The following is a 23,024-nucleotide window of genomic DNA, read 5'->3' as shown; positions in this document are numbered from 1 at the left end:
AGCATCTAGAAACAAAGGTGTTGATGGCAGCAGCACAGCTGATATTTCTCTCCAGGATGGAGTCACAGCCAAACAGGAACAGACCAGATGAAGCTACTATGAGAAAAAGCAGAGAGAGCAGAACGTTAGAGATTGAACTAATAGATTCTGCAGAGTGGGAGAATAGAGATAGAATGAAGCAGAATTATGAAAAAGGGGTCCCTATGTCCTCCAGCAGTCTAAGCCTATAGCAGCAGAACTATAGAGATAGCTCAGGATAACCTGAGCCACTCTAACTATAAGCTTTATCAAAAATGAAAGTTTTAAGCCTAGCCTTAAAAGTAGACAGGGTGTCTGCCTCACGGACTAAAACTGGTAGTTGGTTCCACAGGAGAGGAGCCTGAGAACTAAAAGATCTGCCTCCCATTCCCAAGAGAAGCCAGGATAGGAGAGATATGATCTCTCTTTTTCATTTTCATCAGAACTCTGGCTGCAGCATTTTGGATCAGCTGAAGGCTTTTAACTACAGTTATTGGACTTCCTGATAGTAAAGAATTACAATAGTCCAGCCTTGAAACAACAAATGCATGGACTAGTTTCTCAGCATCACCCCTGGACAGGAGATTTCTCATTTTTGTGGTCGTCTTCATTACTTTTTGCAGTCTGTCTTATCAAATACTAGCCCCAGACTCAAAAAAAAAACAATATGAAATAATATTTTTCATGGTCTTATGTTCTAGAGGAGGCTGTCAGATTAATAGTTAAGCAGAGAGTTTGATGGATTAAAGGTTTTAATGGTTCTGGTTATGAACACCTAGATGGGAGTGGAAGCCATAAATACCAACCGAAGTATTTAACCTGTTTTTTTAATGGTTTCATTAAAGCTGTCTCCCTAACCTGGCTGAGCCTCCAGCTGCAGCGGTCTTGTCTTTCAGCCTGGTTTGGCTGCATGTGGGTCATTGGTGTCTGACCCAATCAAAGGGGAGGCGAGGCTGGAGGGCGGCCAGCAGATAATCTAACCGTTCAAAGAGTAACCAGAGCCGCTCCATCCGCGCACCTGTCAATGTTTAACCCGTTTGGTCTGTTTTCTTCTAAAGAGTGTGAAGTTCAGGGCTTTCTGCGGGGCGTTGGACCGGCTGAAGCTGGATGAGTCGAGCAGGAAACTCCCTCCGCGCACTTCCTCTTTTGCATTGTTGCAGAAAAAGGAAGAACGCTCAACAGGTCCGCGTCGGGCTTCCTGCCGGTTTGAGCCGACGGGTCAGCTCGGCTCGCGTCCGCAGACTGTTGGAAGTCCTGCTTTGTTTGCAAAATGAGCCGCCTTAGTTGGCCTGGAGGCTCCTCGCTCAAACAGAAGGCGGTTTGTCTCCTTCTCAGCTGATCCAGAACACCTCTGCTCGTCCTTTCTCTGCTTTTCTCTGTAAACAACACAAAGCAAGAAGCTCTGAGCGAGCGAGGATCCTGAGGGCAGCTCAGGGTGGAGGGGAAGCAGAAAAGATAGAAGATGAGAGGGAGGGGGGGGGGTGAAAGAAAAAAGACAGAAGAAAAAGAATGAGGGAGGAAATTGCAGTGTGGGCAGAAATCCGCCTTCTCCATTTCCTGGGGAGGAAGTGGATTAGATCGGAGCGTCGCAGCTCTGCTGCTCTGCTGCGCTGACTGAAGAATGCTGCCAGGCTGGATGTTTGAGTCGCTGGAACGCTGCGGCGGCATCAGAACGCTGCGCCGGCATCAGAACGCTGCGGCGGCATCAGAACGCTGCGCCGGCATCAGAACGCTGCGGCGGCATCAGAACGCTGCGGCGGCATCAGAACGCTGCGGCGGCATCAGAACGCTGCGCCGGCATCAGAACGCTGCGGCGGCATCAGAACGCTGCGCCGGCATCAGAACGCTGCGGCGGCATCAGAACGCTGCGGCGGCATCAGAACGCTGCGCCGGCATCAGAACGCTGCGATGGCATCAGAACGCTGCGCCGGCATCAGAACGCTGCGCCGGCATCAGAACGCTGCGCCGGCATCAGAACGCTGCGATGGCATCAGAACGCTGCGCCGGCATCAGAACGCTGCGCCGGCATCAGAACGCTGCGCCGGCATCAGAACGCTGCGCCGGCATCAGAACGCTGCGCCGGCATCAGAACGCTGCGATGGCATCAGAACGCTGCGGCGGCATCAGAACGCTGCGCCGGCATCAGAACGCTGCGATGGCATCAGAACGCTGCGCCGGCATCAGAACGCTGCGCCGGCATCAGAACGCTGCGCCGGCATCAGAACGCTGCGCCGGCATCAGAACGCTGCGCCGGCATCAGAACGCTGCGATGGCATCAGAACGCTGCGGCGGCATCAGAACGCTGCGCCGGCATCAGAACGCTGCGCCGGCATCAGAACGCTGCGCCGGCATCAGAACGCTGCGATGGCATCAGAACGCTGCGGCGGCATCAGAACGCTGCGCCGGCATCAGAACGCTGCGCCGGCATCAGAACGCTGCGCCGGCATCAGAACGCTGCGCCGGCATCAGAACGCTGCGGCGGCATCAGAACGCTGCGCCGGCATCAGAACGCTGCGCCGGCATCAGAACGCTGCGCCGGCATCAGAACGCTGCGATGGCATCAGAACGCTGCGGCGGCATCAGAACGCTGCGCCGGCATCAGAACGCTGCGCCGGCATCAGAACGCTGCGCCGGCATCAGAACGCTGCGCCGGCATCAGAACGCTGCGGCGGCATCAGAACGCTGCGCCGGCATCAGAACGCTGCGGCGGCATCAGAACGCTGCGGCGGCATCAGAACGCTGCGGCGGCATCAGAACGCTGCGGCGGCATCAGAACGCTGCGCCGGCATCAGAACGCTGCGATGGCATCAGAACGCTGCGGCGGCATCAGAACGCTGCGGCGGCATCAGAACGCTGCGGCGGCATCAGAACGCTGCGGCGGCATCAGAACGCTGCGGCGGCATCAGAACGCTGCGCCGGCATCAGAACGCTGCGGCGGCATCAGAACGCTGCGCCGGCATCAGAACGCTGCGCCGGCATCAGAACGCTGCGCCGGCATCAGAACGCTGCGCCGGCATCAGAACGCTGCGGCGGCATCAGAACGCTGCGGCGGCATCAGAACGCTGCGGCGGCATCAGAACGCTGCGGCGGCATCAGAACGCTGCGCCGGCATCAGAACGCTGCGCCGGCATCAGAACGCTGCGGCGGCATCAGAACGCTGCGCCGGCATCAGAACGCTGCGCCGGCATCAGAACGCTGCGGCGGCATCAGAACGCTGCGGCGGCATCAGAACGCCGCTCCTTCCTGAACAACCGCAGCATTAAAGCCTCCATTATTTCCTTCATGTTCAAATGTTTTAAATCTAACAAACTGATATAAATTCATTATTAACCCAGGTGGAGTTTTTTCTTTCCTCCAACTAAACCTCAAACAATTTAGTCTTTTTGGCCGATTCTGACCCAACACCGAAGAAAAAAAACGCCACAGAATAAAAGTACAATAAAATGTAATTTTTTATTGTTTTTATTTAAAATAGTGACCCGTTGTTTTACCTGCTTCTCGGAAAAAAAAGAATAACAAATCCTTCATTTTTACGCATTATATTCTTATCTGTTCTCTGGTGTAAACAGCCCTCTTTCAGCCAGCTGGCCAGCAGTGTGCAGCATCACCATACGGATCTGGAATCTGAAAATAACAGGAACGGAAAATCTACTTTTCGTGTTTTTATCTTGTGATGAAAATATAAAAAAAACAGAAAAGGACGTCGAGTCATTGTGGAACTGAAGATGGATTTTTTATTTTTTAGCACATTACAGGAAAATTCAACTAAAGTTAAAAGAGTTTTTTTCATTTTTTATTTCTCATAATTATTCCAGTTTTTATTTAAATAAATATCGGCGTTTCACTCAGGTGTCGATAATCTCTGGTGGTTCATTCAATATCGTCATCCTGATAAATTTCCAACTAAAGAAACATTTTTTAATCCATCTTCATGATAATAAATTAAAATTATTTATGTTTGAAAGGATAAAAAATATCTAAATTGTCAGAATAATTTATTCATATTTATCTACTGTTTGTTCCAACAGAGAATTGATCAAATTCTAAACAATTTGGTGGAATTAATTTTAGTTTAATGGCTTATTTTTTAAACTAAAGGTGGGATATTTATAAAAGGGTCAGTTTTTCCAAGTATTTATTTTTTATCATGCCTTAAATTCTTCGTCGTTTGTTTTCCCAGCTCAATCGAAAATCGATTCCAATTTAAATATGAATCGAAACCAAGATTTTCTCCAGAAAAATCTTATTAGTTTTTGCAATTCGTTCAAATATCGTCAAATGAAATATCTCGATTCTGGTATTTTATTTTGTATCGATAACAACGAAGTGTTGTAATATTAGTATTTATAATCCACTAGAAATCCTAAAAATAATATATTAAATATGGAAATATTGCGATATTTGGGAGAATAAATTGATATTTTATTTTTTTTTACCTACACCTAGTTGTTGTGAAGTTTCACTCCAGCAGAACGCCAAGCTTTGGTTTTAAAAAAATGGTTTCGAAAAAAAAGTGTGTGGAGTAAAAACGTTTGACCTATCGCTGAAACAACCAATCAGAGAAATCAGATTGATCAGTTATTGAACTAATTTAGTAATGATTCATCGTTAACTGGAGTATAGAGACTCTAAAACACGCCTTTATCTGACAGACAGACTCAGAGTAAATATTTTGCATTTAAGATAAAAAAAATCTGTCATTATACTCTATACAGCACTCCTTAAGCGGAAAAGTTTCAGTTTCACTTGATTTAATTTCATAAAAAATAAAAAATCTAATTATTAATCAATTAATTGGAAAAATAATCAGCAGATTAATTGATTTTCTAAATGATCGTTAACTGCAGCCCTCGTTTCACCAGACGAGTTAAGAAAGGAATAAACGCTGATTTATGCTCAGACACCAGGTGTAAAAAATTGCAGACAGTGCCGCAGACAGGAGGCCTCTGATTGGTCAGATCTACATCCGCTCTACTCTATGCGTATTTCCTGTTTGTTTCCTTACCGGCTTGTTCTGTTTGTCTGACCGCCATTGTGGAAAACGACTGAAGATGGAGCAGCTAGCAGAGCGAGATGCGCGAGAACGCTGGGACCCTTTTTCCACCTGGATCCCCGCTCTTTTTGGCCCTCATGTCCCTCCGTTGTCACACAAACTTGCCTCCACTTCCTCACCGCCTCGGCCGTATCTAGACCCACAGCGAGTTCCTGATTGGCCCTCTGGAGTTGTGGCGTGGAATAACATGGCGCAGACCACGCTTCAATATTGGACATGAATCAAACATACCTGCGACGCACTGCTGGAGGAGGGAATCCAGGCCTTAACACAGGAGGAAATGCCAGGTTCAGGTCCAGTCCGTATTTTTGCAGCAGCCCACCTATTCACTGCGCTAAGAGCAGCGGAGCCGGACGGATCTAAGCCAGCATTTCTGAGTAGTTAACACGAGGTATATCATGGGAATTGTATCTTATCTGGACAAAGATTATTCACTTAGTAAATTATTGAGGATTTTAAGCAATCTAGCAAATATGAATAAAATATACAGCAGCTAGCTTTAATGAGTGTAGGACTGCATCAAAATGACATCAAATGGTTTGTTTTCTCTTTACTTTATTCTGGTCGCGAACCAGTTCTGCTGGTTTGCTTCTTCACCGTCGGTCTGGAATTTCTAGGGATGCACAGCAGTTTCCTGCCAAAGCACTAGGGGGAGTCTATTCGCAAGAACTTTGCCAGATGGTCAGGAGATCTTCTTCGGCGGCGCTGGCGGGAGTGTTTACATTCCAAAACAACATGTCTGAGGCATCGTACCGGTGGTTGAACTTCTGAACCTCTTCGATCAACCTCTCTTCGTAGTTATCCGTTGTTATTACTCCTCGGTTTTTAAAAATGGCGCGCCCCGGCAACGAAACGACAAGGACGACCACACAGACAGCCGGAAATAGCAAGGACCAATCACAGCTGCTTTTTGTCTACGCACTTCCGCTCGAGGTCTGCGCGGGTTTCCACCATCCGACGTTTAGTCAGGATTTTCTTTAGGTGCGTGACGACGGATGCAGAAGCTCTGCGTAGGGGGGGGGGGCAGATGATGGTTGCAGAGGCTGTGCGTCAGAAGTATAAATTGGCCTTTAGAGTCCATGGAAACAAGGCTGTGTAGTTTCTTTAGTTTGTCTGTGTGTGTGTGTGTGTGTGGGGGGGGGTCTCACAGCTGGGCCTGCTCTGATCTACCTCTGAGGGGGCGGATGAATGGATGAATACATGAATACATGCCAGTGAATCTTCTGTCTCTGCAGAGCCAGAGGTACAGTAGGTATGTAGTGTTTATCTCTCACTGCTTCCTTTGGCCTTTCTGCTTCTTTATGGCGTGTTAGCGGAGGGGGGGGGGATTGCGTGGTTAGTAAGTGGTGTGTGTTGCTGTTTCTCTGAGGGGGAAATTTCCGGCCCCTGGAAGCAGCTCTGTCCTCAGGAATTTCCTGAGTGGGCAGACGTTGCTTCCTGAATAAATGTTGTTGTTGTTATGTGTGTGTGTGTGTGTGTGTGTGTGTGTGAACTTTTTTTTTCTCTCCTCTGAAAGGGAAACTGTTCTCACACACCATCTAACGAAGCTGAGCGCAACCCTTCTCTTCCTGTTCGCGGCCCACTCCACATGGTGCTTCTGACGTGGGGGTGGTGGGCTTTCTGCAAAGCATCACCCCCCCCCCCCCCACACACACACACACACACACACACTGCTGCTGTGACTGAATGCTTTTATAGGAAATGCAACTCAGGCTGCAGAATCTGCAAACGCTCTCCCTCCCGTTAAATGTCCGTTTGGATCCGGCGGCTGTCTGCCGCCACGCTGGAAGTGATGTGTGTTTGATTTGTTTGTGTGGATTGAGGAAAACGACGAACAGACCACCCACAGTCTTCTGCATAACAAAGAACTTCTTCAAGGACAGTTTTTTTTTTGTTTTTTTTTGTTGACACTTTGAAGAGAAGAAATGATCAAAAGCAGCTGAAAAAGAAGAGATATTATTTCCTCATCAAACTGGAAATCCCACAACTCGGCGCCGGCAGGCGTCTTAATAGTGATTTAGTGGAGAAGACTTTAAAGGTTTTGTGTTCAGAAAGGCGTTTTGGCAAAGTTTGCGTGATGGGTCACGTCCGCTGGGCATGCCTGAGCGGGAGCCACCTGAGGCTACGCTGCTTTTCCAAGAAAGGGAACAGCAATAGGGAGGAGCAGGACAAGGTTTAAAAAGCGCTGAGTGGTCGGGATTAACAGGAAGCCTCTTTCAGGCAGCTGAGCTGCAGTGCACAGGTGATTCAAATGGAAATCTGTAAAAAGGCCTGAAAGTTGAGGCTGGAACCGTGCAGAGGATTCATGTTTATTCCTCCAGTAGAAATCCTGCTGTTTAAAAACACTTTTCTAGAAGTTCAGCTTTTTAAAAGTGTCAAATTATCATTTTTAAAACTACTTCAAGTATAAGAGTAAAAATCCAGAAGCTTTACTGCTCTACCCTATTAAAGGAATGTTTTTCTACAATTCTGGATGATAACTTCCTCAAACTTCACCTTCTTAGTTTTATAACTAATGGTAACAGAATCACATTTAACTTTGCATCATTTTGATAAACTATTTATTTTGCTTTGTGGTGAGCAACAAGTTGGGGCAGCACCACGTCCAACTACAAAGAAATTAATTGTCTGGATGAAACTAATTATTTTTTATGCTTTTTATTTAATAATGAAAATTAACGAGTCGATTTTTAAAATGTAAGGAGTAGAGAGTAGAGATAAATGCTAATTATCTCTAATCATTAGCAGAAAGGAAATCAAAATAAAATCGAATATACGTAAAAAATAAAAATCGCAATTTATATTTTTTTTAAATGAATTTTTAGCTGAAGTTATTGTCTCTCCATCAACCTGGAAGCTGCTGCTGCAGTGCATTCTGGGACAGCTGTCAGTCTGGATGACGGACAGGTCTGCTCTGATGCATGCTGGGTAAAGAGGGAGGGGCCAGAACATCCGCACACGAGACGGAAATAAAAAAAAAAAAACAACGAAAATATAAAATCAAATCTTAAAATAAAGTCTTTGATTTCTTGAAAAATCAAATACATAAGAAATAACAATTAAATATTCAATCTTTTAAAACTAAAAAAAGCTTAAAATGTAAAAAAAAAAAAATTCTGATAAAACAGCAAAGTGACTCACTTTACTCTTGGACTTTTTTTAAAATTAGCTTTTGAAGAATCCGTTCTTTGTTTGGAAGATAATTGTAGAAAATAGAATAAAATAAAAAACATTAGAACTGTAAATTTACAGTCATCTTTATATTACTGTTTTTAAATAGTTATTTATTTAAAAAAAAAAAATTTTTTAAGGCTTCACTTTAAAAAGGGTAAAATTGTTCCATACGGAATGTATTTTTGTTTAACAGAATGACAATAAATCTGTCTATATCTATATATCTATATCTAGAATGCTGCAGCTCCGCTGAGTTTGTTCAGAGTTCGCTGCATTGCTGAGAGCTGAGGTGTTTCTGCGTTTCTTAGAAATGCAATCCCCGAACATCCCAGAAGCTCTGAGTCACAACCTGACATTCAAGCACACATGGGACATTTTTCCGTCCTTAAGCGCTTCCTTCCACGACCTAATGATTAAACCGTGACATGTGCATCTTACCGACCTTTAACGAATGATTTCCATTTAATGAAAAAATTGTTCAAATGACCTAAAAAGCAGATTGGAGAGAGTTTTAGCCGTTAGCCTAAAGAAAAATTAGGTTTAGTTTCCATTAAAGGTCCTTTTACAATCATTGGTAGCAATATTTTTCCTGATGATGCAACTATATTACAGTTGATTGCTCAGTGTTCACCTGAGTAGCGGTGAGCAGGTATCCAATGACCTGCTGCTTGCTTTAAAGCAACCTTTGGTTACCAGCCTCCTTTGAAGATGCAAAAAAAACTAGAGAGAAGTGAAATTGGCTTTGGAAGAAGAGGAAGAGTGGCAGTTGGCGCCGAATTCAGGAACTAAGCACACAAGAGTGGGCTTGCTCCCGCTCTCAGCAGCTAGCTATCAAAAACAGGTCGTGCTGCTTCCTGGCCATAAACGTTCAGCGTTATTGATGAGCTGTTTTATTTTTGTTTTGACTGGATGGAGTCCAGTTTCGCCGGACGGGGACAGGCACGCGCACGCCGCTGGAGGAAGCTCAGGATGCATGGGGGGGGGGGAGTAAAAGTGTGTTTGCAGGGGGATTTTTTTTCCTGCCACACCTACCTGACAGAGAATGAATGAGCACAAAGGGGAGAGGAACGCTCAGCAAGTAAGTTAGGAAACGTGTTCCTCCTCTCCACATGTTCCTGAGTCAGGGTGTCAGTAGGTCACCTCTGCTTTCCTCCTTTCCCAAAACATTCTTCATCCGGGGAGTAAAACCTGAATCTATTCTCAATAAAACAGTAAAAAAGTTTGACCAAAAGGGATGAAGCTCCTGAAGGTGAGAAATACGGAAGAGGATTAGGGCCACTGGAAAAAAAAAAAAAAGTTAACTGATTTTTTTAATTTTATTTCAGTATAGTATGGGGAAAAAGTCAGAATTTTGACTTTAATCTTAGAAGTCTGGGAAAAAAGTCAGAATTCTGACTTTTTTCTCAGAATTCTGAAATAAATGAAAACATTACTTTTTTCTCAGAATTCTGACTTTTTTTATTGTCAGAATTCAGTCAGAATTCTGAGAAAAAAAGTCAGAATTATGAGATTAAAGTCAGAATTCTGACTTTTTTCTCAGAATTCTGAGATTAAAGTCAGGATTCTGACTTTAATCTCAGAATTCTGACTTTTTTTATTGTCAGAATTCAGTCAGAATTCTGAGAAAAAAGTCAGAATTATGAGAAAAAAGTCAGAATTATGAGATTAAAGTCAGAATTATGACTTTAATCTCAGAATTCTGAGAAAAAAGTCAGAATTCTGACTTTAATCTCAGAATTCTGACTTTTTTTATTGTCAGAATTCAGTCATAATTATGAGAAAAAAGTCAGAATTATGAGATTAAAGTCAGAATTATGACTTTAATCTCAGAATTCTGAGAAAAAAGTCAGAATTCTGACTTTAATCTCAGAATTCTGAGAAAAAAGTCAGAATTCTGACTTTAAATACTTGAAATAAAATTTAAAAATCTGTTTACTTTTTTTTTTTTTTTTCAGTGGCCCTAATCCTCTTCCGTAGAGAAACTCTCACGGAGGGATGGATTCTCCAGCTGTGATTATTTAGACCTCTGAGATTTGGAGGCGTTTTCTAGCAGAAAATATATCTGAGCCGACTTTCACATCCTGTTCTGACTCCGATCTGTTCCAGTTTTACACATCCACAAAGGAAACGGCGCTCTGAATAATACCCAGCAGGTAGATGACTGTTAACATACAACCGGTGCTTGGAAATGCTAACTAATGAATCTCCTCTTTGGTGAATGAATAAATGAAAACATTATTTATATATACATATATAGACAGCAGGGCTGCCAGATTTTAAAATAATTAGGACGACCTTGTCAGGGTTGAGGTGCAGCTATAGGTTGAGGCAAAGAGGCAAAATGTTAAATCTTTATAGGACAGTAAAGTGGAAAATGTTTCACACAATATACATTATTTTTAATATTCTGGTGATTTTCAGAGAACTGAAGTAGGGATGTATGATATTGGGATTTTGGCCGATATCCGATATGCCGATATTTTAAAACTCATGTAGCCGATAACCGATATCGATACCGATGTTAAAGCTGGACAAAAATAAGTAGTCATTGAAAATAGCAGTTTTGTTATCCATTTCTGACACCTTGAAAAATAATATACTCAAATATATTTTCATATGCTGATATCAAATTGATTTTTAAAAACGCGGTATCGATCTATTTTACTTTCAAAATCTGGTGAAATTTCATCGTTCTGTTACAGACTCTCGTGATATTTTGCAAATTCTTGTGAGATTTTGTTAGTAAAATAGATCGATACCGCGTCAATATATCAACATATAAAAATATGGCAAAATTTCGTGGATTTTCGGGGGATTTTGTAGCATGACGATGACATATAGCAATATTTCATTAGTAAAAGAGATTGATATGGTGTTTTTAAATGGCAATATATCAGCATATGAACATATTGTGATATTTTAATGTATCAATATTTTTTTCCCTCGTCTTTAGAAGTTTTTAAGTCTGTAAAATAGAAGTTTTTGAGGAAGAAGAAGTTTTTTTTGTTTTTGTTTTTTTAGACTTTAGAAACTCAGAAGCTGATCAAATATCGGGTTAAATATCGATGGGGTGGCCGATGTCTGATATTCAGTTTTAAGGCTGATACCGATTGGGGGCCGATTATATCACGCATCCCTAAACTGAAGTAAAGACGTCTCATTACCTTATTAGCTTATTTTACAACTGAGCTTGTAGGAGGCTGTAGATTCTATAAAAACTCTCCATGACACAAGACAGAACTTCTCTGGAAGTTTCATTTTGGTAGATGTGATGGAAAATATGTTTTTAATCAAATTCAATGGAGCAAAATAAGGCTCCGTCCACACGAAGTCAAACCCTGGCCTAAACGCACAAAACCAAACCAGCCTCTCATCCATACGAAGCCGGCGTTTCGGGGGTCTGTAAACGATCTTTTTTTTATTCAGCCTTCAGAGTGAGAAGATTTTGAAACGCCGTTTTCGCGTTTCCATCTTTAAGCTCTAACCGCATTTTCTTTCTTACACGCATGCGTCATAGCGTCGCCTCTAAACATGCATGCGCGACACAGTATCACAACAACAATGGCGCCGTACTGTGTTGAATGGTTGCTGCTCATGCTACTCACCCTGCTGTCGGGCTTACAACAGAATCTTCTTCTTCTGGAATATCTGCAGGAAGAACAGAGCAATATCGACCACATAGTTCAGCACCTGAATTTGACCGAACCACGAAAATGGACCCGCAGGGCAACCATGTATAAATATTAGTGCGCATGCCCAACATTTCGTTGCCTGTTTTTGCTTTGGCACCACAGCGCCACTTACAGGCCTGGCATACATTTTACAGCGTTTTCATGCATTCGTGTGGACGATCACATTCATTTTACGTCTCCGTCTTTACGACAAACGTTCTGGAAAATATTAGCGTTTCGTGTTCGTTTTGACTTCGTGTGGACAGGGCCTAAGGATAAATGAATAAGATAAGTAATGATGAAGTGAAAACATCCCTGTGGTTCCTCCTGTGTTCCTCCCAGTCATCCAGGTGAGTCATTCCCTTCCTGCTATCATTGCAACCCCTTTACAGGAGAACAGAAGACCTCACCTATTCATCCACGCCAATAATTCCCTCTAACGACCCCCCTTTCAGAGACATAGACAGGTATGGGGCATTGCAGGCTAACAAAGAAGCCAAACGACCCCCATTCCAAAGGGGGGGACCCGTTCATCCGTTTCTATTTGCATGTTTTCTAAACTAAAACCAGGCTTTGTTGGGCTGCTGGATAAAACCTGGAACTAAACGCTATTTCTGACATTTTGAATTGAAAAAGCTTCCTGGATGGAAGAGAAACGTCTTCAAACTTGGAAACAAAGTCCAGAGGAATGATTTGAACTTTCTTTTTTTGGTTTGTTGGAAGAGCTTTTTAGTTCCTCCTGTAGAGCAGTGTTGTACGTTTTCTCTCTGGATTCAGCCAGAATATTAGATGGAGAGTACGGCTGTTTATTTTTCTAATCGATTGGACAGAAAAATGCTCCTTAAAAGGATTAATTTATTTGATTAAACCAGGGGAAACTGAAACTTTTCTACTTGAGGTTTTCTAGATAGAGCAGATTGACAGAAAAACATTTTTTTTTATCTTATTTAGAGGTGGAATTCAGCTAACTTTTTGTTTTTTATGGTATGATATTAAGTATGTGTGTTTGACTAGAGGTGGACATTTCATAAGGAAGAAATTAGATGTTTAGGTCCAATATTATGTTTCTTAGGTTAATTAAAATAAACAAAGGGTGTTATTCAAACTTCCTGCTAAATTATTGTTATATTGTAGAATTTTGATATAGTTGCTGCTCTAAGTGATTCGCTCTGTCAGCTAAAGGCAAGTTTTAGATGCTCTGTACTCCAGCTGAGGATTAATCGATGGCTAAATTGATTGATGATTATTTCAATAATCGATCAATCAGATGAATTATTTCAGCACTAGTAGAGAGAGAAAAGCCAGATTAAATATTACAGATCATAAAAACCGCAGATGTCCTCTCTGTAGGGAAAGTATGCGCGTCAACCAGGTACCTAAACATAAATATCCACCAATCAATCTCTTGGGTTTTATCCTTAGATTTAGATTTTTATAACATGTTAAAAGATAAACAGAAATGTAAACTAGGTTCTTTAAAAAGAGGTAGTCTGTGGATCTGAGGATAAACTGACTCTTATTTTCATGGATTGTTAGAATAAATATTCCCTATAGGGCTGGGTATTGTTCAAAAATTTTCGGTACCGGTACCAATACCGATACCTTCACTTCGATACCGGTTCCTGAACGATACTTTTTTCGATACCAGTTTTATAATATCAATTCGAAGAAAAAGAAAATTACTCAACATAAAAAAGTACAAATCTTGAGTTTTATTTTAAGCTCTGATTTTTCCATTTACATTTTTCCTCTTACATAAAGAAAAAAAAAATCAGTGTCTAATATTCACTGTAACATTGTGAGGACCTTTTTACTTAGCAGTTTTACTTTAGAAAAATTACCATGTCTGACAAACAAGCCCGTTGAATGGGATCCTATTGACAGCGCACCGCTGGTATGGGGGGGTCTGAGCGGCTCCGACAGAAAGAATATTGGAAGGCAGGATGAACTGACTGCACTGATTAAGTTTTCAGGTGGATTTTCCCACTTACAAACATAATAAAACTACTTTATTCCCACTGATCACAGCAAATATAGCTGCAAGGCAAATAAAGGATAGAGTAGCTCCGCCCAACGCGCATCAGAGCCACTTTTGCACCGCGCAGCCGGAGCAGCAAAGCTTCTTCAGCCGCGCGTCAGAAGCTGGTACAAGCAGCAAAAAAGGAAGCGGCAGACGTGATTTTGCTTCTCCTGCTGCGTCCAGTTTGAAATTGCAGCATTATTACATTATTACAGCATTACTCCGCTCTGGCTTTGCTCTGCCCACGGGCTGCTGAGAGGAGGATGGTCGCGCTGGTTGCGGTCCGCTCTTCTTGCAGTCAAACACCGAGCAACTTTCTGCTCTTAAATTGCTTACGTCTACTCTACACTATTAGCATCAGTCTTAATAAAGTGAAGCCGCACTTTTGACCTGGGGGGCATTTTAAAGGAGTTCCGCAACGCTCACAACCAGTTCACAACAGATACACATCAACCCTGGCTGTAGGCGGGACCACCTGTGTATTTTTCCTGGATGACGCAATCACGTTAAGTGTTACAGCCAATCACCGAAACTTGGTACCGAAAGACTAGGCATGTTTCGATACTCGGTAGAACCGAAGCATTTCGGTCGGTACCATAAAAGACCCGAAGTTCGGTACCCAGCCCTAATTCCCTAAAATGTTTTGGTGTAACGTTTTCTGATTGGATATTATTTTCTGTTATTTCTAATTACTGTAGTTTTAAAGCCGGTATTAAATGTGACGCGTTTATTATTGGGATTAAAACGAACAACACATTACTACACAATAAACAGTAATATCATAAAAAATGAAGTTAAATCAACAACAGAAGTATTCTCTGTCCAAAAAACTAATCCAATGTGTTTAATAACCTTAAGGTTTTCCTCTAAGATGATAAAATCGTCTGAACAGACCTCATTAACGGCTCCGGCTAAATAACGGCTTCTGTATCGCAACAACGAAACAAGATCCCCATGATCTCATCCCTCTGTTTCCTCCATTCATCCCAATCGCTTATGAGTTGCCGTGGCAACCTGGGAGCCGTGTGCGTGTCTGTGTGTGTTAGCGAGCATTAGCGGGGGCCTGAGAAACCGCAGAGTGAAAATTATGTGTCATCAAGAGGATTAGGAGCCCACGGTTTAGTCGAGGGTTTGGATCCTGCTGCTGTCTTGCTCCAGGGTTATTTTTTTTCTCTCTCAGAGTAAACAGGAACGCTGAGAGATGATGAAGCTCCTGCATGGACCTCTTTAATCGGTGATGTGTTCAGAGGGGAGCCTGGTGAAAAACACAAATCCTCAATTTGATTTTTGTTAGGGTTGTGTTCTTCCTATGGGTGGCTGCGCTCAGGTTTAAATGTTTACCTCCTCTAATCTCTACCTATCAAACTTTTTGATGATGAAGCAGAAAAATGACAGGTGGTGTTGATCAAAAAGTTTCCCTTTTCTCTCAAAAACAGAGTTCAGATGATCAGACTGCTGCTGTCTAGACGAAGCCGGTGTAGGTACCAGATTGACTCGGGGGCCTGCGCCTTTTGATGACGTCACAATACATAATTGTTTTAACGTTTATTTTTATTTTATTTTAGTTTATTTTTTGTATCCCTTTAGCTTCATTCTCCTGAATTTATTCTCGTTACAAATGCAGACCGCGGGCTCAATGTAGTTTGTTTGAGTGGCGTTGCCATAATGTGACGTCATCGGGAGGCGCAAGGCCCATGGCGAATTCGGTGACGTCATCGGAAGGTGCAGGGACCATGGAGAATTTCTTCGTAAAATTGTCCGTTTACAAACCGCAATCCCGCTTTCGAATAAAACCTACACCCCGCTATAATTAGTTTAGTAAGCTGTCCAGACCAATCAAAATGTTTTGCGCAATTGTGCAAACATTAAAACAATTATGTATTGTGACGTCATCAAAAGGCGCAGGCCCCCCGAGTCAATCTGGCAGCCCAAGTCAATCTGGTACCTACACCGGGTTTGGGGTTAGCATTAGCGGAGGTTCCTCTGATACATAAATACGTACCAGGATGCTACTATTCAGTAACCCGAACAAAAACAAATAAAGTCATATATACATATGACTTTTTTATACATATATAAAATAGTGTCATGTGGGATGCCACTGGGCTCTATTTTAGGCTCTTCATTTTTTCTATCTTATTTCTGTTGCAATCAATGTGCAGCATAATGTCAGCTTCTATGAGGATTCACAGACTTATTTTACATCAAGACCAGCATGAAGTAATGCCTTTAAACATGTAATTATAATTAATTATTACTGTTGTTAGTTTTTAATTTCTTAAATCCCCGTACCTGTTGATCTGTGAGGTCACAACCCCAACTTTGGGAATCCCCTACCAACTTTAGCAGCTAAACGTAGACATGTTGAACTGGCTTTATCTCCACTTCTGTGGAGGGAATTTTCTTCCATTGTTGTTTAAGGAAATAAAAGACATTTTTTATGCTAAAATTTGAGAGTTAGTTTGGGATGTGTTCTCCCATTGCGTTTGACAGTTTCTCTTTATTTCTGATGATATATTCTGAAGTGAGGTATGAAGACACCTTAGAAACATTTCTATTGGTCAGTGTGGCTTTGAGTCACTCTTAAAGCCACACTGACCGATCAGTATCGGCCTGAAACACAATGTAAAGAGATAAAAAACAATCCACTGGAAATTTATTTCAAAGTTTGAAGACGTTTCACTTCCCATCCAGGAAGGTTTTTCACACACACTCCCCTTTCAGAGGCATAGACCAGTATGGAGTGTTTCAGGCTAATAAAGAACCCAAACGACTCTCCGTTCCTAAGGGGCGGAGCCGTTCTTAATGTTCGATTTGCATGTTTTTTAAGCCAAAAGAAGGCTTTGTTTTTGGTCCACTCTATACACTGCTAAAAAAGATCTAGAAATAAGTAAACATTTCTTAGAATTTACCCTTAATTTCAGCAGGTAAACACGATGATTTGCCAATGGAATGAGTATTTCTACGCTTAAAATAAGATAATTAGATAATATGCACTTGGAAAAAGACAATATAATTGTTTATTTTTCTTGTTTTAAATGTAAATTGTTTTGTTTCATTGGGAAAGTATCTCACTTGTCTACTCAATTCAAGAAAAGAAAAAATGCACTTATTTTAAGAAAAAATGATTTATTTAGGTTTCAATTTTTGCAGTTTCAAGCCTCAAACTCAACACTATTTCTGACATTTTGAAATGAAAATGTTTGGATTGCAGTGGATTTTCTTTTTTTTAACCTTTTTTGCAATGATACGAGCTGGAAGACTGAGAATCTTCACCAGTTTTAAGAGAATTCAATTTGTTAAACATAAACTGAATTTTTACATGTATAAAAATGAGACATGTATGAAAAATAAAAAATTAATTAAAGTAAAAAATAACGGAAAATCAATCAGAGAAAACAGCAGTTATTCTCAAATAAAATACAAAAAAATGAGTTATTTAAAGTTGAATTTCTGGATTGAATTTTTTCAAACTTGGAAAATTTTATTCTGGATCAAATTTCCTTCCATAGTTTGCCTGAAAACAGCTTTGAAAGAACCGATGATTGGCAGCGGCTGAAGCCTCCTTTCATTGGCTGTAACTGAAGCACTGTTTAAGTTGATCAAGTCGTCTAGGAAATTTTAATTGGTTAGAGATGAGTTGTTGTTTCCCTCTGCTGTGACTCGCAGGCCCACCTCAATCATTCAGGTTATTCTGATTCTGTTTGTGTTTGTCTATAAAAGCCTGCAGGGGAATAAACGCTCGCCCACATGGAGGGTCGGGACAATACTTAGAAAGTTTCGCTTAATGAGTCCATCAAAGTTTGTTTGGCGAGTCCAGAATGTGGGAATGTTAAGAGTAAGAAACTTCCTGCCCAGATTTTTTAATAGAAAGATGCAAGAACTCCCAAACTGGGATCAGCCCAGCGAAAGGGAACCGATCGCTGCCTTGTTAGAGACAACAGACGATCTACGAATGTTGGCTGATCACTATTTGGACTATTTATACTTTGGTCATTTAAAAAAATATAAAAACAGATGCATGCTAGTATAGGGAACTCCTGACGTCCCTAGATGCAATTCTATTCAGTTTATTTCTATAGCGCCAATTCACATCATGTCATCTCAGGTCACTTTATAGAAGTAATTCAACCAGATCATCCAGTCAGATTGATTCAAAGTTTAAGGAAAACCAGCTGATTGCATCGACTCATTGACTGCTCAGCAATCCCTCACACTGAGCATGCTTGTAGCGACAGTGGAGAGGAAAAACTGCCTTTGAACAGGAAGAAACCTCCAGCAGAACCAGGCTCAGTGTGAGCGGCCATCTGCTGAGGCCCACTGGGGTTCAAGGAGACAGAAGCAGACATAGAAAAAGAAGCATAGATACAAAAGGCAACTGTCAACCAGCTCCACAGGCGGCCCCGTCCAGGAAACACACAGCCAGGCAGACCAGCTCCGAGCCAGCTCCCATGTCAGAGGATGAAGAGAGCACATCCAGTTAGTCACAGTCAGAGAAACAGGACTACACTGGAAAACAGGCCAAGCTCCAACATGTAGAAACAAAGGTGTTGATGGCAGCAGCACAGCTGATATTTCTCTCCAGGATGGAGTCACAGCCAAACAGGAACAGACCAGATGAAGCTACTATGAGAAAAAGCAGAGAGAGCAGAACGTTAGAGATTGAACTAACAGATTCTGCAGAGTGGGAGAATAGAGATAGAATGAAGCAGAATGATGAAAAAGGGGTCCCTATGTCCTCCAGCAGTCTAAGCCTATAGCAGCAGAACTATAGAGATAGCTCAGGATAACCTGAGCCACTCTAACTAGAAGCTTCCCACAATTAAAAACTTGAAGCAGTTTCTACTTTTCCCACCTTCGTATGTTTGTTTTTTTTATAACATAGAGCTGCAGCCGTTCCTGACATCTAGGTAGCTGTTATTTTGTAGATCTTTTCTAGAAGGCTGCAGCCCATATCTGAGTCTCATCATTCATGTAAGACTGAAGATGATCTGGATTCAGCACAGCAGTGTGGAGCTTGGTACCCTGGATAGACCTCTAACCGTTGACCCCACGAAAGGTGAAGGATAGGAGCTACAATTTAAAGGTGTTTGGTTTTCATGCTTCCTTTGCTGTTTCAGTTTATTCCTACAGGTGATTGATTTCTGTTACTAGAAACAAGCAGCTGCATGAATTATTCATTCCTTTCTAGAATGTATCTGTATGGAATAGGAACCCTTGGGAGAGTAATATCCATTATGGACGTGTTGAGATAAAAGTCTTAGTGGCAAATTTAAAATCATCTCCATTTTAACTTGGGAAGCCGCCGCAGGGGTTTACTTTTGACTGACAGCGGCGTCATCAGACGCAGCGTCCAGTAACCACAGCAAGGTGACTTATGTAATGATGGAGCTTCTTCTACGGCCTGAAACGTCTGGTGGACATTGCTTAGTGTGCTGATTAGACCTAGAATAAACAGAAGTTGCCTTAGAAATAAATGAAGGAAGGAATTGGAGACTGGAGCCGACGTCCGGCTCTGGGAACTCGATCCGCGCTCCGGTTCAGTTATCCGTTTCCCTTCCTGCGTCCGCTTCATTCCTCTTCTTGCAGGCTGCTTTTATCCGCGTTGCCTCCGTTTATTTTCTCGACACGCCATCCGCCGCCACTCTCACCACACTTCTCTGTTTCCTCTCTTCCTTTTTATTTCCTGCCGCTGCTGTTGCCTCAGTGAAGCTGCGTAATTCTCTAACCTTACCACAGGAAGTTTCCTGCGCTGAAAAGCGGCCCACGCTGGATTACTTCCCGCCAAGGAGCGTTGTGGGTTTGTTTGGGGCCCCCTTCCTCTTCCTCCTCCTCGCTCCTTCTGCTCCTCTTCCTCCTGTGCAGATGGTGGAGGCCGGCAGGCCGGATCTCAGAGGGGTTTTAAAACGGGCGGAGCGGCTCTCTGGCTCTGGAGAGAGCATACCGCAGCCGTGACCTCCTGACCTGAACTTTACTTCTGCCGCTCTCACAGCTCAGAGTACAGCAGATGGCAGCTCCATTCAATATTAATCAGGCAGTAGTTTGAAAGACGAGCTATTTGATGACATAGAAAGCTCCTAACTCTGTAAAAGAAGCTAAAGTCCAACAGTAAAACAGAATCAAACCGTTTTTATCTGCAGTTTGCTGCAGTCAGCCTCGGCTCATCACGCCTCTGGGAAGGAAAGTGGACAGAGTTTCATTTTCTATCGATCGACCTCCGAAAACTTCCTTTGTTTGACATGTCGGGGGGGCAGACAAGCGGTTCTTATTACTCGAGTGACACAGTCGGCCAGAGATAACAGCTGTCCGACTCCCAGAGGAAGCGCTTGAGTCTGAGCGATAAGTCAGATGTGAGAAATGAGCGGCTGCGCTCCGTGTGTGCGGGGACCTTCTGATCACGCTTTGCTTTCAGGGTGAGAGGAGAAGATGCAGGGGAGAACGGGAAGGTGAGGCTGAGTCACAGAGACCATCGTCAGCTTCCTGAAGATGCTGACTGTCACCAAATCTGGACACCAATTGATCTGCTTCATGTTGGAGAGATTTGACATCATGGTCCCCAAAAAAAATAAAAATAAAAATATTTATTTTGTTTCTCTTTTTTCTATTTACTGCCTAGAGATGCAAGTTATTGTTGGTTAATCTTAAAGATTAACAAAAGATTTATCAGATAAGCTGAGATTCTCTTAAAGATTTGAGTTTTCTCTTGTTTTAAGGGGAGGAGGTACGCGTCAGTGAGCGGTTCCCACTGCCATCGTTAAACAGGTTTAAACCGGTTTAAACTGGTTTAAACGGGTTTTTCCTTCAGTGGGAAACGAGGATAAAAGTAAAGTTTGTCAATAAATTGTAAAGTACTACAAAACAACGAAGCTAGAAAGATATTCGGCTCATTTTCCATGAAAAAAAGCGTCTTTTCATCGTGATTGGGATGTAATGTCCTTCGTTTATTTTGTTCGCATCAGAACCTGCGTACGACTTCTACGCACGCTCCGTCACTTCCTCGTCTTTCTTTTCTTCCTTTTCACCTCCGTCTTAAATATTTCTCCATTCTTTCTTGAGGAGTTTCTCGATATCTCCTGTTTAATGCGAACACCATAGAGAGAAAACCTGCGCCACTTCTGACCATGACAGCACCACCGCCACCTACTGGGGTGGATGTGCAATTACACTTCATTCTAGTAGGTGTTGCTTTGTCATAAAGACGAAAGTCGATGCGACTGGGGGGGGGGGGGGTAGTATAGTATAGTAGTGATTTATAACTAGTATAGTGTAGTAGTATATAAACAGTATATTATAGTATAGTAACTTGCATTGCATGTTTTGCTTCATCCAATGTTTGTTAGATAAAATTTTCCTTTTAAACCACCAAATCCCACATTTTTACATTTTTTTTTTTTTTTAGTAAATTCCAATCTAATCGAACTTTCGCTACAAAACACAGACTAATAATATGCTTTTTAAAAAAATAATGAATTGATTTATTTGAAATAATTTCGCCTGTTTTCGGTCGGGGTGTTTTTGATTTAAATGTTTTAATCTCTAGAGAAAATGAGCCATATCTGCGTTTCTCTCATAGATTCTAAAAATGTTTTCTACTTCCAATAAAAATGAAAACATTATTTAACCATCAGTAGATTCAGATTGCTCAGGTGGCAGCCTGTTTCTCATCAGACCGTCCATTAAAGGAAGCAGAATATGTGGAAAGCTGTTTTCTGACTGTTTCACTGTCGGCTTCATGTCGTCTCTCTCCGACTCCTCGTCTTTTTTTTTTCCCTTTATCTCCGCTGCTGTTCCCGTAATCACTCCCTTCTTTGGCTTTTATCTCCACTTCCTCAATATCCTTTTTACTGCCTCCTTCCGCCCTCCCCTCCCCTCCCCCCTCGCCCATTCTCTCCTTCCTGCCTTTCCTTCTTTCTTCCTTCCTCCCCCTCCTGCCACCCCCCCCTCCCCAGCACATTTTTGTCTTCCTTTTCTCATGCTTTCCCCTCCATTTTTTCTCCTTGTCCACCTCCAGGCCTGCAGCCGGTGTTCTGGAGCCGGGAGGACGTGGCCCAGTGGCTGCGGTGGGCTGAGAACGAGTTCGCCCTGCGGCCCATCACCAGCGGTACTTTCCAGATGAACGGCAAGGCGCTGCTTCTCCTCACCAAGGAGGACTTCCGCTACAGATCTCCTCACTCCGGTGCTCCTCTTTATACCCTTCCTCAATTTATCAGTTATGCTTTTAAGGAGTCATTTTCTGATTAATGAAAAAAACAAAAAAACAACAAAAAGAAAGGAAATCAGCAATCCTGGAAAAACAGCTCAAAAACACAATAACTTTTAGGCTAATCTCTAATTCTTGTGCATCATTGTGAGAAAGATGCTTTTTTTTTGTTGCTCGTATAAAAACACCAAATCAACGAAGCCGTCAGGCGCCAGCCGATGGATGCAGCTGTTAGAGCGCGGCTGCTGGGGGAGAGGAAGTAGGAGACGGTTCTTCAGGAAGTAGAAACTAACCTCAACCGTCACCCGAGCAACACCAGTGGGCAGGCGCCTAAAAAATAAAAATAAAGCCAAACAAAAACAACTCCAGGGCTGATTTCCTCGTGTCGTTTCTGCTGCCTGACCCGCAGATTTTAGAAAAGAGAGGAAGAGAAACTAAATGTCTGTTCTAAATATGAGATGAAGAGGAAATAAAAACTCCAAAGATGAACAGGAAATATTGTTTTAGCCACTGAATTAAAAATGTTAAATATTCCTTTAAAAAAAAAGATTCTTCTACACCATGTGTATGGGGTGAAATTTGTTCCATTATCATTTCAGTCAAAGAACAAGTTTTGTAAATGGAAATCCAATAGAAATGCATCTTTGCTCAATAGGTGAAGAGAATGTGATCTGGAAAACACACTTGGAAAAGATCTGAATTGGTAAAAAAAAATATTTTAGGTAAATTTGGAAAAATTTGATTTGAAAAAAATAAATATTGCAAAAAATTGTGAAAAAATATTTGGAAAAATAATATTGTTTCTGGGTTAAATTTCTGGATAAGATTTTTTTTTTGCATTCAAAAATCTTATTTCGAGAAATTAAACTGAGAATCTTCGGTTTTTGT

General features: G+C 42.1%; 1 protein-coding gene across 3 annotated transcripts in view; it reads left to right on the top strand.

The window, feature by feature from the left end:
- Positions 1 to 23,024, top strand: part of LOC119793254 (transcription factor ETV6-like) — a 50,081-nt gene that overhangs the window by 6,996 nt on the left and 20,061 nt on the right. For all 3 annotated transcript variants that reach the window (XM_038300335.1, XM_038300333.1, XM_038300336.1), the window contains exon 3: positions 21,948 to 22,112. In XM_038300335.1, the coding sequence (XP_038156263.1) occupies positions 21,948 to 22,112 (165 nt within the window). The remainder of the gene's footprint in view (positions 1 to 21,947; positions 22,113 to 23,024) is intronic.

This window comes from Cyprinodon tularosa, unplaced genomic scaffold (assembly GCF_016077235.1).
Source record: "Cyprinodon tularosa strain WSP-4 unplaced genomic scaffold, ASM1607723v1 ctg447, whole genome shotgun sequence".
In the NCBI taxonomy this organism is placed as follows: Eukaryota; Metazoa; Chordata; class Actinopteri; order Cyprinodontiformes; family Cyprinodontidae; genus Cyprinodon; species Cyprinodon tularosa.
Note: the sequence above shows the minus strand (reverse complement) of the source record. Positions and strands in the feature narration are given on the sequence as shown.